Genomic DNA, 16,730 nt, shown 5'->3' with positions numbered 1-16,730 from the left:
TTGCCATATGAGGCATATATAGAAGAATAATTATGTTTTTTCTTACTGATTTGATTGTAGTTGAAGAGAAAATGGTTGCAGTATTTACTCTACCACAGCCAAGGACTTTGCTGGTCTGTGGTATCTTGTGAAGATGCTAGGCAGACTACTGGGATAGAATCCAGTCAACTCAGTTTCTCAGAAATATTTCTCAAGGTTGGCTTGCTTATTTTTCTATTATTCATACTTTTACTGTTTTGGATAGTTTAACAGTGTATCATACTAATTAATTCACTACCTTAAATGCCTTTAAGGAAATAGTAATTAACACTGAATTTACCATCTAAGAAAATAAAGACAAAGCATTTGTGAAGCCAACTCAAGCCTTCACTCCAGTGAGTGACGAAGCTGAGAATAGAATGTGAAGTTGCTAACTCAAAATATTGAACCCAGTCCATTCAATGTGTTGGCTTTGTTTTGTGACTAAGCCAAAGGTTTTTTTAAAAAATTAATCAGTGAGAATGTGTCTCTAATTATGTTCTAATCCAAAATAAGAGGGTGAGAAATTTTTCACTTCACCAAGAAAAAAAATATAAGATTGCTTTAGTGTAACGATTTTAGCTTATGAAATTAATAAGACAAATAAGCCAAATAATCCTTCTTTATTAAAAGATCAATTAATGCCATTTCAAAGCTCAGGAACTTTAAAAAATAATTTTTCTTTTCCCTAGCACATGTGTTTTTGTAATATAGAGTTCAGAGACTAACTTTAGTTAATATATCATCTTAATGTATTTCTATTGTTTCCTGATCATGTTTTGGCTGCCAGTACCACATAAGAAATGTTTAGGTGTGCCTGGGTGGCTCAGTTAGTTAAGTGTCTGACTCTTGACTTCAGCTTAGGTCATGATCTCACAGTCGTGAGATCTGTGTAGGGCTCTGTGCTGGGCGTGGAGCCTGCTTAAAATTCTCTCCCTCTCTTTCTGCCCCTCTCCTCCCCACCCCACTCGTGCACTCTTTCTCTCTCTCAATGAATAAATAAATAAATAAATAAATAAATAAATATTTAATATTACTTAGAAAAAGCAATGTTGGGAGACATTAAGGCTAAGGTGGCACTTGATGACTGCAGCTTTTTAAGGTTCGGGACAAGGAAGGCCAGTTATTCAGACTACCCTGCTTTGTCCCTACTTTCTCCCCACTCTCTCTTCCAATTACTTTCTCTAGAAATCCACTTCACTCTCAAAAATCGTCTTCCTTTTTAAAAAATATCTTAACTCATTTAAATAATCTCTTTCAAGACTCTGAAAATTTACGGACGCTGTTCAAATTCTCTAGACATAAAATGGTGAAAACAAAAAAGTTCCTGCCCTCTAGGAACTCACATTCTTGGGTCTGCTTTTGGTACTCATGTCAGCCGGAGCTCACAGGTATTCATTCATCATATACTTTTCCAAACTTCAGCTTTTTTCAGAAGGTTAGGACTTTCCAGGGGCAGTTCCTTCCCTGTTGTATTTAAATGAGTTATTCTGCATAAAGCACTTAAAATACTGACTGGCACATGGAGAGCCCTATATGTACAAGTGTTCCATGTTTCATCCTACCAGTATGCCAGCAGATGGTGCTTCTTTTTTTTTTTTTAAGATTTTATTTTTTTTAAGTAATCGCTATACCCAACGTGGGGCTCAGACTCACAACCCCGAGGTCAAGAGTCGCATGCTCCACCAACTGAGCCAGACAGACACCCCAGATAGTGCTTATTCTTCAGCAAATTCAAAATTATAGGTAAGCCTCATGATAAGAATGTTACATTTGAACATCTAAATTTATGGAAATATAACTCAATTGTTTTGATAATTTGCTTCACAAAAGGATTTTCCACATTTCTTCCAACTGTAAATATTACTGGTGCTTTGAAAATATGATTTAATATACAGAAATATTTGTTATTCAAACAAATATGTTAATGAGGCGCCTGGGTGGCTCAGTTGGTTAAGCATCCGACTTCGGCTCAGGTCATGATCTCACAGTTCGTGGGTTTGAGCCCCGTGTCGGGCTGTGTGCTGACAGCTCAGAGCCTGGAGCCTGCTTCGGATTCTGTGTCTCCCTCTCTTTCTGCCCCTCCCCTGCTCGCACTCTGTCTTTCTGTCTCTCTCTCTCTTAAAATAAATAAACGTTAAAAAACAAAAACAAATAGGCTAATAAAGTGAAAACTATTATATCTACTCCTTGCTTCTTCAAATGAGATTTAATCTTTTGAAGGGAGCCATAGCTATAAAGTAGCTTACAGACATAAAATATGGTGCCCTATTTTCTTTTTTTTTTTTTTTATGGTGCCCTATTTTCAGTGCCAAATAATAATACCTCATATTTGTAGAACATGACCAGTTTACAAAGTCTTGTCACATGCCTCATTACATTTAGTTCTGTAACAGTCCTTAGAAGTAGATTGAACAAGTATTATAGTTCTCATTTTGCAAATGAAGAAGCCTAAGCATTAAAAACATTTAATACTCATCCTAAATGAAACAATTTGAGTCAGAACTTCTGTCCAATATTCTTTCCACTCTACAACTGCAAAGCATTGTTTCCTTAAAAAATAAAATAAAATAAGCCACAAGCAAAATGACCTGTTAGCTGGAAGCCAGAATCAACTGGCTCAGCTGAGAGCTGGCCTGCAGTTCACAGCATTACCAGTAAGACTGAGAAAGGTGACCCCCCATCCAACTCACACTCCAGCCTCAAGTTCCAGAAAGCATATCTGAACACAGGTCTACTTCAGATGAAGCATAACGTGATGACCTTTGTCCTTCCCTTACCTCATCTCAAAATTTAGCTTGTTAGAGGTATCATTTAAGATGAGGATTGAGGAAGAGGGGTGAAATCTGAGCCAGAATTAGTGTGCCAATAGTAGAGAATATGGTGTAGGCAGGTTCAAAAAGGCTGAGACAGGGGCACTTAGAATACTGACTGGCACATTTTCGGAAAACCTTTTTTGTACAAGTGTTCTACAGATAGGTGATAAGAGTGGCAGAACATTTACCATCCTACCAGTATGCCAGCAGGTAGTGCTTCTTTTTCTTTTTTTTTTTTTTAAGATTTTATTTTTTTTTAAGTAGTCTCTACACCCAACATGGAGCTCAAACTCACAACCCTGAGATCAAGAGGCATGTGATCCACCAACTGAGCCAGACAGGTATCCTAGATAGTGCTTATTCTTTAGCAAATTCAGAATTACAGGTAAAAAGTGCAGCCAGAAACAACTGGGCATGGTGCTTTTAAGTAATTGCACATTTTTCACATTTAAATTAGAATATTCTGATAGATATAGAAAAGTAATTTTATCAGGGTATTTTTCAGAGTTCCTTCCTAAACTAATTAGGGGAAAATCCCAACGAGATTTTGGGAGTCAGTCTCTCTCTGTCTCTCTCTTACTTACTTGCCTTTGTCCTCTTGTTCACTGAACTACTGAGGCAGGCATTGTTTTCATTAACAGAAGTGTAGGCATGAGGAAACTTGGAACTCTATCCTCTGTTTTATCAACTAACTCAAACTAGTATCATAATAAGAAAATACCCTTTAATTTTTTTTTTTTTTTTTAGAAATGAGCTCAAACAACATACCAATCTAGGGTGTTCAACGCAGTTCATTTAGTTTTACAAAAGGCTCATAAATACTTGTAAATGATTTCCTTTCAGTATAGACCTGCAAGATATGTATTATGGCTGCTCTATTGCTTACCAAAAAAAAGTATGTGCATGATCAGATTTTTATCTTATTTTCCTTATTCTCATCTTATTCCCCCGTTCTTCACTTTCAGAGAACATTTTTCCTCATCCTCTTGTGCATCCTGCACTACGTTGCCTTCCTGCTTTGGTAGTGATGTCTCTTCTCCCTGCTGTGGCTAAATCTTATTTCTCCTACAAGGCCCAGTTATGCTGCCACTTCCTCCTCTCAACTTTCCCTCTGTCATCCCTGCATGAATTTCATAAGTACTTTATCAGGACCTCTCTTATGTCATTTGTACCACCACACGGTTAAAGATATATCTTATCCCTTTTCCAGCCTATGAGCTCCTTAATGTCAGGAACCGTCTATGATTCACTCACTCCCATAGGCACTAGTGCCCCCCTCCTTTCCCATAACTGCTCGCCGTGTAATAGAATAAAAACAGCAATGGGCTTTGAAGTCTGACAGCTCTGATTTCAAATCCTTGGTCTATCATTTATTAGCCATATAACCTTGGGCAAGATACTTAACCTCTCTGAACCTCTGTTTCCTCAAGCATAAAATAGAGATGATAATACCCCTTCTGTTGTTCCAGAATTAAGTGAGAAAGCAGGCTCAGATTTTTTAGCCTTATATCTCAGACATACTAGGGCCTCAAAAGTGGTAGGAGTGCTAGTAGCAGTGGTCCTAACTTGTATTTTAGAGGTCATTTTATTGCTTCAGTTTCCTTAGTCACATAGGGGATAAAAAAAATCCCATGCCGAACCACACATGCAAGTATTTAAGGATTATTTTGAACTGGTCTGTAAACTCTTGTAACTACTCTGGGAAAAGTACCTCCTGAATTTACTACAAAACAATAGAACCCTCCTTTAAGTGCTATTAGAAATGTAGATATTCTGCAGTGTTTAATTTGCTAGGGGTAATCACAGCCTTGGGCAATTGTAGATAGCAGTGCTTTCTTTAGTATCCTCCCTGACTGGTTTCATGAAATCTTTTTATCTTGAAGAATTTTGTATTTTTTTTTCTTCTTGCTACAACAAAGAGTATAAAATTTGTAGTTTCCATATCCAGAATGACAGTGCAACGTAGGGATATTATCAAAATGGCCATCAAAATGCAAGAATTGTGGGTCACACCATCTGGAGATGTACAAAGTGTGCTCTGTTGAGAGACCTGGGGACAAAAATCAATCAATCTTTGTGCTAGTACTGGGGTCCAGCTGAGGAAGAATGAGGTAAATTTTAACAGAAACAACAGACTAGAGTTGACGGGTGGAAAGCTGGAACCCCCAGAAGAAAAGCCTTTCGTGTCCCTCAATAATTCTCAGTAATCATTTTATAATTGTTTTTTGTGATCATTATTAAGAAAAATGAAGAAACATCAGATAAAAAGCTTATCAGATAGAGTCTGTGTAATAAAAAAAGAAGTATTAGTAGAAGATAAGACAATTAAGCTCACAATTTCATGTTTTAGTGTTCAGAAGCTGTCTTTACTGGTAAGAGCTCTCTTCATCTCTTAATTTGTTAGATAAGTTCATTTAATTCATTTGAATTGATTTTTAGTTTAATATTTTGTGGTAACTAATTTATGTGTTATTATGTAAGTTATTACCAACATGACTGCTATTTGAATTATAAACTCAACAAAGCAAGGCCACCTGGATGGATGAGTCGGTTAAGCGTCCAACTTCTGCTCAGGTCATGATCTCTCCTTTCATAAGTTCGAGCCCCACATTGTGCTCTGTGCTGACAGTTCAGAGCCTGGACCCTGACTGCTTTGGATTCTTTGTCTCCCTCTCTCTGCCCCTCCCCCATTCATGCTGTGTCTCTCTGTATCTCAAAAATAAATAAACATTAAAAAAAAAATTAAAAAAAAACTCAACAAAGCAATACACTTAGGGAAATAAAAGGTAAAATTTTGTATTTGGATAGCACTGGGGCATTAAAACAAGTTTTCAAAATTTTCTAATATCTTCGGTACCTGGGTGGCCCAGTCAGTTACGTGACCAACTCTTGATTTCAGTTCAGGTCATGATCTCATGGTCTCATGATCTCTCAGTCCATGTGGGGCTCAGTGCAGAGCGTCGAGCCAGCTTGATAGTCTCCCTCTCTTCCTCTCTGCCCCTTTCCCACTCACACTCTCTCTTTCTCTCTCAAAATAAATAAATAAACTTTTAAAAACTTAATTTAATTTTAAAGATTCGAATTTCTTGGGGCACTGGGTGGCTCAGTGAGTTAAGCTTCCGACTTCGGCTCAGGGTCATGATCTCACAGATCGTGGGTTCAAGCCCCACACTGGGGTCTGTGCTGACAGCTCAGAGCCTGGAGCCTGCTTCGGATTCTGTGTCTCCCTCTCTCTCTCTGCCCTTCCCCAGCTCGTGCTCTGTCTCTCTCTCTCAAAAACAAATAAACATAAAAAAAAATTCTAATATCTTTTTTTTTTTTTTTTTTTAAAGTTTATTTCTTTTTGAGAGATGGAGAGAGATAGAGTGTGAGCAGGAGAGGGGCAGAGAGAAAGGGAGACACAGAACTCAAAGCAGGCTCCAGGCTCTGAGCTGTCAGCAGAGCATGATGCGGGGCTCAAACTCAGGAACCGTGAGATCATGACCTGAGCCAAAGTTGGAGGCTCAACCAACTGAGCCACCCAGGTGCCCCTAAAGATTCTAATATCTTTAGGTAAAATAACAAAAATTAAAATTAAGAAAACTCCTAATTAGAGGGGTGCCTGAGTGGCTTAGTCAGTTGAGCATCTGACTCTTGATTTCAGCTCTGGTCATGAGTCCCAAGGTTGTGGGATCAAGCCCCATGTTGGGGTCTGTGCTGAGCATGGAGCCTGCTTGGGATTCTCCCTCTCCTCCTCTCCCCTGCTCACACTCTCTCTCTCTAAAAAACTAAACCAAAACCAAAAGACTCCTAATTAGAGAATTAAATCTATATTGGAGATTCATGCCATTTTATAAATGGTCACACTGTAGTATAAAGGTATATAATTTCAAAGTGACTATTAGATTATAATGAAATACATCTGTGGTGATTACACATTCCAAAAAGAAAGTACACATAGTAGTATATAGAGAGAGGAAACAACATTGAGTGATCAGAAAATCTGGTTTCTGATATTCCAAGCTTAACACAATCATTTGACCTCTCTGAACCTCAGTTTTTTCATCTGTAAAGGAGCTGGTTATTGCTGCCTAAAAACTTCATAGTACTAATATTTTGTGTTGTGATACTGGACATACTCCTTTTGTACTGAATTTAAAAATTAAGATTTAGTAGGGGTGCTTGGGTCACTCATTCGGTTAAGCATCTGAGTCTTGATTTCGGTCAGGTCATGATCTCACAGTTGTGAGACTGAGCCCCAAGTCGTGCTCTGTGCTGGGAGTGGAGTCTGCTCAAGATTTCTCTCTCCCTCCGCTCCTTCCCTGCTTGCACTCTCACTCTCTTTCAAAAAAAATCAAGATTAAGTAGCGAGTAGACTATAAGTATACAGAACCGCTAGATATGAACTTCCATTTATTCATAGGCTACCCCTGTTAAAAATGTTTAATGGAGTGGGGGTGCTTGGGTGGCTCAGTTGAGCCTCTGACTCTTGCTTTCAGCTCAGGTCAGGATCTCACCATTTGTGAGATTGAGCCCCACATCAAACTTTGCACTGACAGCAGGGAGCCTATGTGGGATTCTCTCTCTCCCTTTCTCTCTGCTCCTCCCCCATACATGCTTGTCCTCTCTCTCAAAATAAATAAATAAACATTAAAAAAAGAAATGTTTAATGGAAAATGCAGGCTGAAAATCAGAATTTTTGTATTTATATTCCAGAATGGAATACAGTTTGAAAATCTGGATTAATTTAATTGGATTATAACTTGTTACCTTCACATTTCTCGAATCAGCTAATAGAAAAACACAGCTACTAGAAAATATTATGTATTACTCTGAGGATTATTTTAAGCCTAAAATAACATGAAGCATTGAAATTAGGATGAACAGGGAAAGAAAAATAAAAACTTCGTCTAAATGGAGACTGAATTCCATTTAATCACTGTTCGGTGTTGAAGCATATGTCAGTGTTCGGTGTTCAAGGATACTTCAGGTGATGTCCCTGAATTATTCAACCACTTTGACTTATCTTTATGAAACTATAGGCTTATTTTGACCACCAGATGGAGCCAGTATTGTTCAATTTGTAACACAAAAAATATGCTGAAAATAAAAAGTAGTTAAATAAAATGAATAAATCATAGATTTTTTATTTTAGCTCACAGTACAGAAAGAAACTAGACTTTTAGCTAGTCTTCCCCTAAATTCTGTCTAATCTTTGTAAATGTGCACCCTCCCTCTATTAAATAATTTCTTAATTCTGAATAATTTTCATTTGGGTAGTTTCATTGGAAGAGAGACCACTTTTCTTCTTATTCACTTTTCAAAGACATCATCTAAGTAACCTTTAATTATCTTTAAAACATAATTAGTACAAATCTAACCTCTTGTCATTCAATAAGTACTATGGATTATAATTATGAAAAGTGATAATAAAAAATATACTATATGTAGGCCCTCACCTTAATGTCACAGAATACCCCCATTATTGTCCTTTTCATAATGGATTTTCCTAATGAAACAAACCAAAAAATAGGCATTCTGGCTGGGGGCAGGATATACAGTTCATCCCCAGTAGCTCCTCAAGCAGAGGTAAAGCTTCAGTGAATGGGTACAACTCTTAACACAGATTCTACACAGAAAGCTCAGTGTTCAGGGACCTTAGTCAGAGGTAACTACCTTAAAGTTGACTTGTACTCCTCTTACGTCTGTTTAATACATGTGAGAAATTATTTATCTGTAACTCAACGTAGTTCAACAACTATCTATTGAAAAAGTATTTGTATGCTAGGGGTCCTAACACACTACAAACCCCTCAGGGAGCCATTCCGTCATGCAAGAGCAATAAGGCAAGTACGGACACTGGGAACTTAAGACCTAAAGAGGATCAAATTGTTCATTTGTCCATTCAGCTACTATTTATTGAGTCCACGCTTTATGCAAGACATATGCTAGACTCCAAAAAGGGGACAATTCCTGCCATGTGTGTTTGTAGCCAAGGGGCAATACAGAAAAAGAAGCGGTTATGATATAGTGTTTAAATTGTTTGAAGGCCGAAATGAGGGGAAAATATGATTAATTAAGGATTATCAAGAAAAAGCCATAAAGGATTCTTCTTAGGTAGAAATTATTTACATAAACCCACTGTTTGGCAGACTGTACTTCCCATTTATTATGGTCTGAGAGGAATTTAGAACCTTTTTTTGGCAGGATTTTATTTCATCGGACACATCCAACTGGTGACCTGATGCCTTTTTGTGTCAAATTGGAGTATTTTCTATGTTTTCTTGTACGTCAAACATGAAGAAGAAATAACCAAGCTGGTTAAGAACTTGTCATTTAGAGCCAGACTACATGGGTTTATATTCTCATGTTTATAGTCCCTTACATAAGTTATTTAACCTCTTACTACCTTAGTTTCCTTATCAGCAAAATAAGGCTAACAGTATGCCTCCTTCATTGGGTCGGTTATTAGGATTAACCAAGTAATTCAGGTACTGGTATCTGACACATAGCCAGTACTTAAAATGTTAGCTATATTCAAGTCTGTTACATTTCCTAGAATTAATTTAAGAATGGGTGTATATAAAATTTGATTAAAAAACATATTTTTTAGCTTCCAGGAACTACGATGAGATACAACTAGGTATCACCAGCATTGATATATTCTATATCCATTAAAGTCTACCCCTTTTGTTTCCAAATGCTGTTTACTATTAGCAGTAATATATTACCTTTATTTGTATAAAAGTTTTCATTTATTATGGGAATTTTTCAAAAATTTCCTTGAAGTACTAGATCCAGATATATTTAAAATAATTTATAAGCAGCCTTACTAACAGTTTCTGACACTGTTTCTGATCATTTGATAAGCTTTTTTTAAAATGAATCAATGTACAGCTACTTGGAGCTGTTAGCTCCTTGAGCTCTAGTCCTGAGACAGGGGACGGAATGAGCTCTTTATCTATCTATAAAATGCGATTTGTAGATGGATACCACTGGTTCTTCAGCTAAGTAACCGCAGTTGACTAGTCACCATCCCTTTATGTTCAGAACAAAAAGGTTTCACAAAAGAGATTCAAGTGGAGCAAGGATTAGTTTCTGACTAGCCCTTAGGGGAAGGCTTAGAGGCATTCTTTATAACATGCAGGAACTGAAGTACAGTACTTAACTTGGATGTCACCTTCACTAAGAGTCAGAACACAAGTTTTAGCCCAGGCTCTGCTGCTGATCTCCCTGGGAGACTGGCTGCGTAACTTCACTTACATTAACATTGGTTACCTCACCTATAAAGGGAGAAGTTAGATGAGAAGATCCTCAAAGCAACTTCCAGCTCTGGTGCTCTAGTAAACTGATGCTCCAGTACTAAACTGATGGTTACCGTGACATTGGACACTCTCCTCACCAAAACGTTTCATGTATATTACCTAGTTGTATCTCAGAGACAGCAAAGATATTTTATTCTAACACTACAACATAGGTAAGCTTTAAGCCCTCTAAGGAATCAGCAATTTGATACTAAAAATCAGTAACTTGATTTCTTAACTATTTCACATATCTTATGTGAATTTTTTATGTTTTATCTTACGTTCATTTTACCTTTTCCATTACATTATAGAATGAAAAGCTTGTTATCATTTATGTTTTAAATATCTTTTATAGCATTTCTCAGAATGCCCACCATGTTAGAGACACTTAGTAAAATTTTGTTTTCCGGATTAAAGTTTTAATTGAACTCAGTAGGGCACAGCGTTGGCCTTTCGTATCATACCTGGGCTCAAATCCCAGCTTTACCATATTCTAATTCCTGTTTCCTCATATGGTTTATAGACACTTCATAATCAAAGCATCTTAGCATGGTGCCTAACTATAGCCTTTGGTAAATGTTCTTTTTCCCCACTATTCTTTATTCCTATTTTTCAACATGTTTTGTAGAAATTTCAGTTAATGACAAATAGTCATCATACTGTGTCATTATTATTTATGACTTATCATCCACTGTATATTGAGATTTATAAGAAAAGTAAAAGAACAGTCTGTACTTAGAGAAACTAAATTTTTCAAACTCCTCATGTATTTTATTAGCCAGTTTTATGTCACTAAAATCATCCAGTCACTTATTCAATTTTTGTTTATTCAGGGGGATTCAAGTACATGAGAAATGAATGTGCTACTTCCTGTTCTGGCAACATGGACTGAGCACAGAACTTCCTTCTTCTTCAAATATATAGAAACACTGGATAAAATATGATCAAGCCCAATTTAAATACTTAGCTAAGCTTCAAAGAGAAAGAGAGAAGATAAGAAAAAAAGAAAAGCCCTGGGTACTAGAAACAAAGGGGAGGCGTAACCAGAGCATTAAGTGGGCAAGCTGATACTGTAGTTGCTCAGGGGCATATTGGAACCAGATGTAGGCTCTACTAGCTAGAAAGTGGGGTTTTTATCTAAGACATGGACGGCAATGTGGCCTTGGGTCAAGATAAATGGGAACTAGAAAAACTGTCCACCTGGTCAGGAAGGCCACCATGAAGCTTTTCATTTTTCAGAGCTACCTGTGGGAGGAGTCTCACAAAAAAATCAAAACTCTAAACCTCTACCAGGCATGGCTACAAAGTTTGAGTACACACTAGCTATATGGTACAGGAATCCTAAGCCAAGAAATTAATTTAAAAAAGAATGACTCCAGACCAATGGAACCCCTAAATTGCCTGGTAGAAACAAATGTGAAAGTTCTCTGTAGAAATTCTTACACAATCCTGCGGTGCCTAGGATTCCTATGGAGCATGATGGAGATGAAGCTCTAGCTCAAGATAAACTCACAATCAAAAATTAGAAAACACAGAGAGAAATGATAAGCCTAAGAAGAGAGAAAGAAGACATAACAGAAAGATACCCAAGAAGAATCTGAAAGATACAATATAACAAGTGTATTTTAAATAATTAAAAGAGATTTTTAAATCCTGAAATATCATAATAAAAGACTAAGGCTATCACTGGGGCTCTTGGGTTACTTAGTCGGTTAAGTGTCTGACTCTGGATTTCGGCTCAGGTCATGATCTCATGGTTCATGAAATCGAGCCCCACGTTGGGCTCCATGCTGACAGCACAAAACCTGCTTGGGATTCTCTCTCTCCTTCTCTCTCTCTGTCCCTCCCCTGCTCACGTGCTCACTCTCTCTCTCTCTCAAAATACATAAATAAACTTAAAAAAAGAAAATACTAAGGCTATTAAAAGAGCAGGTGAATTTAAAGAACAAAATAGAATATCTAAAAAATACATATATAATTATTAAAATCAGTGGCTCAGTTTATGTCTTAAAACTAAAAACTTAAAACAGTTTATGTCTTAGATACAACTAAACAAAGAATTAGTGAACTGAAATATAAAACTAAGGAAATTATTCAGAGTATACCACTGGCAAATCAAAATGAAAAATTAACGTTCTGTGATTATTCATAGTTGATCATATTATAAAGAGAAGTACTTTATAGTAATGTGATATAGTCAGTTAGGAAATATAAGAGTTGACCAGATTTTTCACACAGTTGGGTTTGTGCAGCAAATGTTACTGTGTTAGAAAATCTCTTATCAGTTGCATTTCTATACACCAATAATGAAGCAACAGAAAGAGATATCAAGGAATAGATCCCATTTAAAATTGTACCAAGAATCATAAAATAACTAGGAATAAACCTAACCAAATAGGTAGAAAATCTGTACACTGAAAACTAGAGAAAGCTTATGAAAGAAATTAAAGAAGACACAAACGAATGCAAGAACATTTCATGCTCAGGGAAGAGAAGAACAAATATTGTTAAAATGTTGATACTACCCAAAGCAATCTATACACCCAATGCAATCCCAATAAAAATAGTACCAGCATTCTTCACAGAGCTAGAACAAATGATCCTAAAATTTGTATGGAACCACAAAAGACCCTGAATAGCCAAAGTAATATTGAAAATGAAAACCAAACCTGGAGGCATCACAGTCCTGGACTTCACACTCTATTACAAAGCTGTAATCATCAAGACAGTATGGTATTGGCACAAAAAGAGACACATAGACCAATGGAATAGAATAGAGAAACCAGAAATGGACCTACAAATGTATGGCCAACTGATCTTCGACAAAGCAGGAAAAAGTATCTAATGGAAAAAAGACAGTCTCTTTATCAAATGGATAGGAAAACTGGACAGTGACATGCAGAAAAATGAAACTGGACCACTTTCTTACACCATACACAAAAATAAATTCAAAATAGATAAAGACCTAAATGTAACACAGAAACCATCAAAATCCTAGAAAACAGGCAACAACTTCTTTGATCTTGCCCACAGCATCTTCTTACATGTCTTCGAAGACAAGGGAAATAAAAGCAAAAATGAACTATTGGGACTTCATCAAGGTAAAAAGCTTCTGCACAGATAAGGAAACAATCAACAAAACTAAAAGGCAACCAACAGAATGGGAGAAGATGTTTGCAAATGACATATCAGATAAAGGGTTAGTACCAAAAATCTACAAAGAACTTAACGAACTCAACACCTGGAAAACAAATTATCCAGTGAAGAAATGGGCAGAAGATATGAGTAGACACTTTTCCAAAGGCATCCAGATGACCAACAGACACATGAAAAGATGCTCAATAGTGTAATCATAAGGGAAATACAAATCAAAACCACTTTGAGATACCACCTCATACCAGTCAGAGTGGGTAAAATTAACAACTCAGGAAACAACAGATGTTGGTGAGGATGTGGAGAAAGGGGAACCCCCCTGCACTGTTGGTGGAAATGCAAACTGGTGGAGCCAAAACAGTGTGGAAGTTCCTCAAAAAATTAAAAATAGAATTACTCTACAACCCAGCAATAGCACTACTAGTAATTTATCCAAAGGACACAAGAGTACTGATTCATAGGGGCACATGTACCCCAATGTTTATGGCAGTGGTATGAACAATAGCCAAATTATGGAAAGAATCCAAATGTCCATCAACGGATGAATGGATAAAGAAGATGTGGTATATATATATATATATATATATATATATATGCACACACACACGCACACACACACACACACACACACACACAATGGAATACCACTCGGTGGTAAAGAAAGAATGAAATCTTGCTGTTTGCAACAACATGGATGGAACTGGAGTGTATTATCCTAAGTTAAATAAGTCAGTCAGAAAAAGACAGTTATCCTGTTATCACTCACATGTGGAATTTGAGAAACTTAACAGAATACCATAGGAGAAGGGAAGGAAAAATAAGTTACAGAGAGGGAAGCAAACTATAAGAGACTCTTAAATTTGTTCTCTGTAAAACAAACTGAGAGCTGATGGGGGTGGAGGGTTGGGGAGGGACGGGGAAAATGGGTGATGAGTAAGTGATGAACCATGGGTATCTATTCCTGAAGCCAAGACTATACTGTATATACACTGTATGTTCGCTAACTTGACAATAAATTATTTTAAAAAATGGGGCGCCTGGGTGGCTCAGTCAGTTGGGCGTCTGACTTCGGCTCAGGTCATGATCTTGCTCGGTTTGTGAGTTCAAGTCCCGCATCAGGCTCTGTGCTGACAGCTCGGAGCCTGGAGCCTCCTTCAGATTCTGTGTCTCCTCTCTCTGCCCCTCCCATGCTCATGCTCTGTCTCTCTCTCAATAATAAATAAATGTTAAAAAAATAAATAAAAATAAATAAGTAAAATAAAATAAATTATTTTTAAAAAAGATGTGAAATAAAAGTATGTTGATATAGTAAAAAAAAAAAGAAAAAATCTCTTGAACAAAATAGCTAATTGTTAATACACTACATGTTAATAACATTCTTAAAACTCTATAACAAAAAAGCAAGCAGCAAACCAAGATTTGAGTAGAAAGATTACTTGCATTCTTGATTACATCAGCTCCTCTTGGTTTACCAGCCAAAAATAATAAGAGATAGGTTGTTGAGTGTTTAAGTCACAAATTTTCATTAATTTGTGTGCATGTAAGTTAATGTAAAAAAAAATTTTTTTTTTTAGGCAAAACTCTGTTCTGTCAACCCAGATGTTAACTAATCTTCATAAGGAATTATTGCAGGATCAAATCTATAAATTGGTTTTCTAATTTCTAACTTAGTAACAATTATTTTTATCTGCTTCTGATTACTGTCCTGAGTTATTTGCTGGATATATTAATTTTTTATGATGACATCAAATTGAACTTGTGTATTTGTTGTTGTTATTGTTGTTTTAACTGGGGAACAAAAGTGGTAGGTAATTGGAAAATCAACCAATACTGGAAGATTATATAAGGCAGGAGAATAATGTAAAATGGCATTGTTGAATTTTAGGAAAATCTTAATTATTTTAAAAGTGAGATAGCTAATTTTATAGTCAAACAAGTGAGACCTACAATAGTACAATATATAATGAAGATGTTTATAAAATTGGTTGATAAATTAACATCAGTCACTTTCTAGTGTAGGTAATAGTTGTGGAGCTGGTGGCATTTATTGGTTTGATTTTTAAATGGGTGAGAACCAATCCCAGGTTTTGACCTCATCTTCTGTAATAAGCATAAATGTTAATATGAAACCACCCAGCGTTTTTACTATTTATTCTAAGAACATTCTATTATTCTTCAGAAGAAGAAACTGCTCCTGACGGTGCTGTTGCAGAATACAGAAGAGAAAAGCAAAAGTATGAAGCTCTGAGGAAGCAACAGGCAAAGAAGGGAACTTCCCGGGAAGACCAGGTAATGTCACAAACCAAAATCCATACGTAATTCATTGCCTTTTAATTGTCTTTAAGTGCTGCTAATGGAGCCTAATTTGATTGTACACTGGGAAAGCACTACCTCTTAAAAATGAAAAAGGATATATTCGTATAGGGTGGGATGACAAGGACCTTGGCCATTCATGTTCTTTCCAGACATTACAGGAAAAAAACCTAAAACTTTCAGGTTTCAACCTTGTGCTCCCATATCAAGCATAGGAATCTTGTAAAGCCACATATTAAATGATGAAGAGATCTCTTCTAGCACAGTATCTTACACGCTGACTAGCCAACTCTGCTTGAAGTTGTACACTGCCTGTAAATAAGGCAATATTGTAAATAATATTGCACAACTCTGCTTATTCTAAGTAATTTCTGAATCTTTAAGATTGTTAGAAATAAGAAAGAACTATTTCAACAATTTGAAAATCAATTGTACACACCATATAACACTTAGCAATCGAAATAAATCTCCAGCAACCCTTCATATTGAAAAGCTAGGGTGAAGGCAAAAACCATTTATTTTTGGTGCTGCCACATATACATATATGTGTGTGTGTGTGTGTATGTACATATATATACATATACACATATACATGTATATATATATGGCTATATATGGCAGCATCAAAAATAAATGGTTTTTGGTGTATATATGTGTATATATTTGAGAACAAGCTATTTTAGGTGTATAAATAAAATAGGCAAAATAAAAGTAAATTAAAAAGCCCAAGTGTATTTGAATAATTTGAATAACTTAATATAATCAGGGACTATATTATAAATTGCACCTAATTACTGGTAAAAAAGGATCATACATCAGTACTTACCATGAAAATAACCATAGGGAAAGTTCAGTAAGAAATCAGGTATAGGAAATTGTAATTATAGAGAACTAATTTGAGCAATTTTCAAAAGAAATGACACATCAAATGAAATTAAGAAAAAGTACATTATTAACTTGATTTCATGGAGTCCAAAGCCCTTTGAATAGCAACTACAGTCAATTTACTACCAGAGATACCCTAGGGATCATTTTTTCATTCTTATTCATTCTTCATTTTTGCCTCCTAGCAAATAATTATTTAGAACCTACCATGTACTAATCACTGTATTTGGTGTTAAACAAGGTGGACACATCCCTGTCCTCT

At 36.2% G+C, this 16,730-nt stretch overlaps 1 protein-coding gene across 1 annotated transcript in view; it reads left to right on the top strand.

Annotated features, from left to right (window-relative positions):
* CWC27 (CWC27 spliceosome associated cyclophilin) overlaps nucleotides 1–16,730 on the top strand; it is a 201,397-nt gene that overhangs the window by 152,974 nt on the left and 31,693 nt on the right. The window contains exon 12 of the mRNA XM_060635677.3: nucleotides 15,450–15,559. Coding sequence (XP_060491660.1) covers nucleotides 15,450–15,559 — 110 coding nt within the window. The remainder of the gene's footprint in view (nucleotides 1–15,449; nucleotides 15,560–16,730) is intronic.

The sequence above is a fragment of the Panthera onca genome, chromosome A1 (assembly GCF_046562875.1).
Source record: "Panthera onca isolate mPanOnc1 chromosome A1, mPanOnc1 haplotype 2, whole genome shotgun sequence".
Classification (NCBI taxonomy): domain Eukaryota; kingdom Metazoa; phylum Chordata; class Mammalia; order Carnivora; family Felidae; genus Panthera; species Panthera onca.
This window is presented reverse-complemented; position numbering and strand designations above follow the sequence as displayed.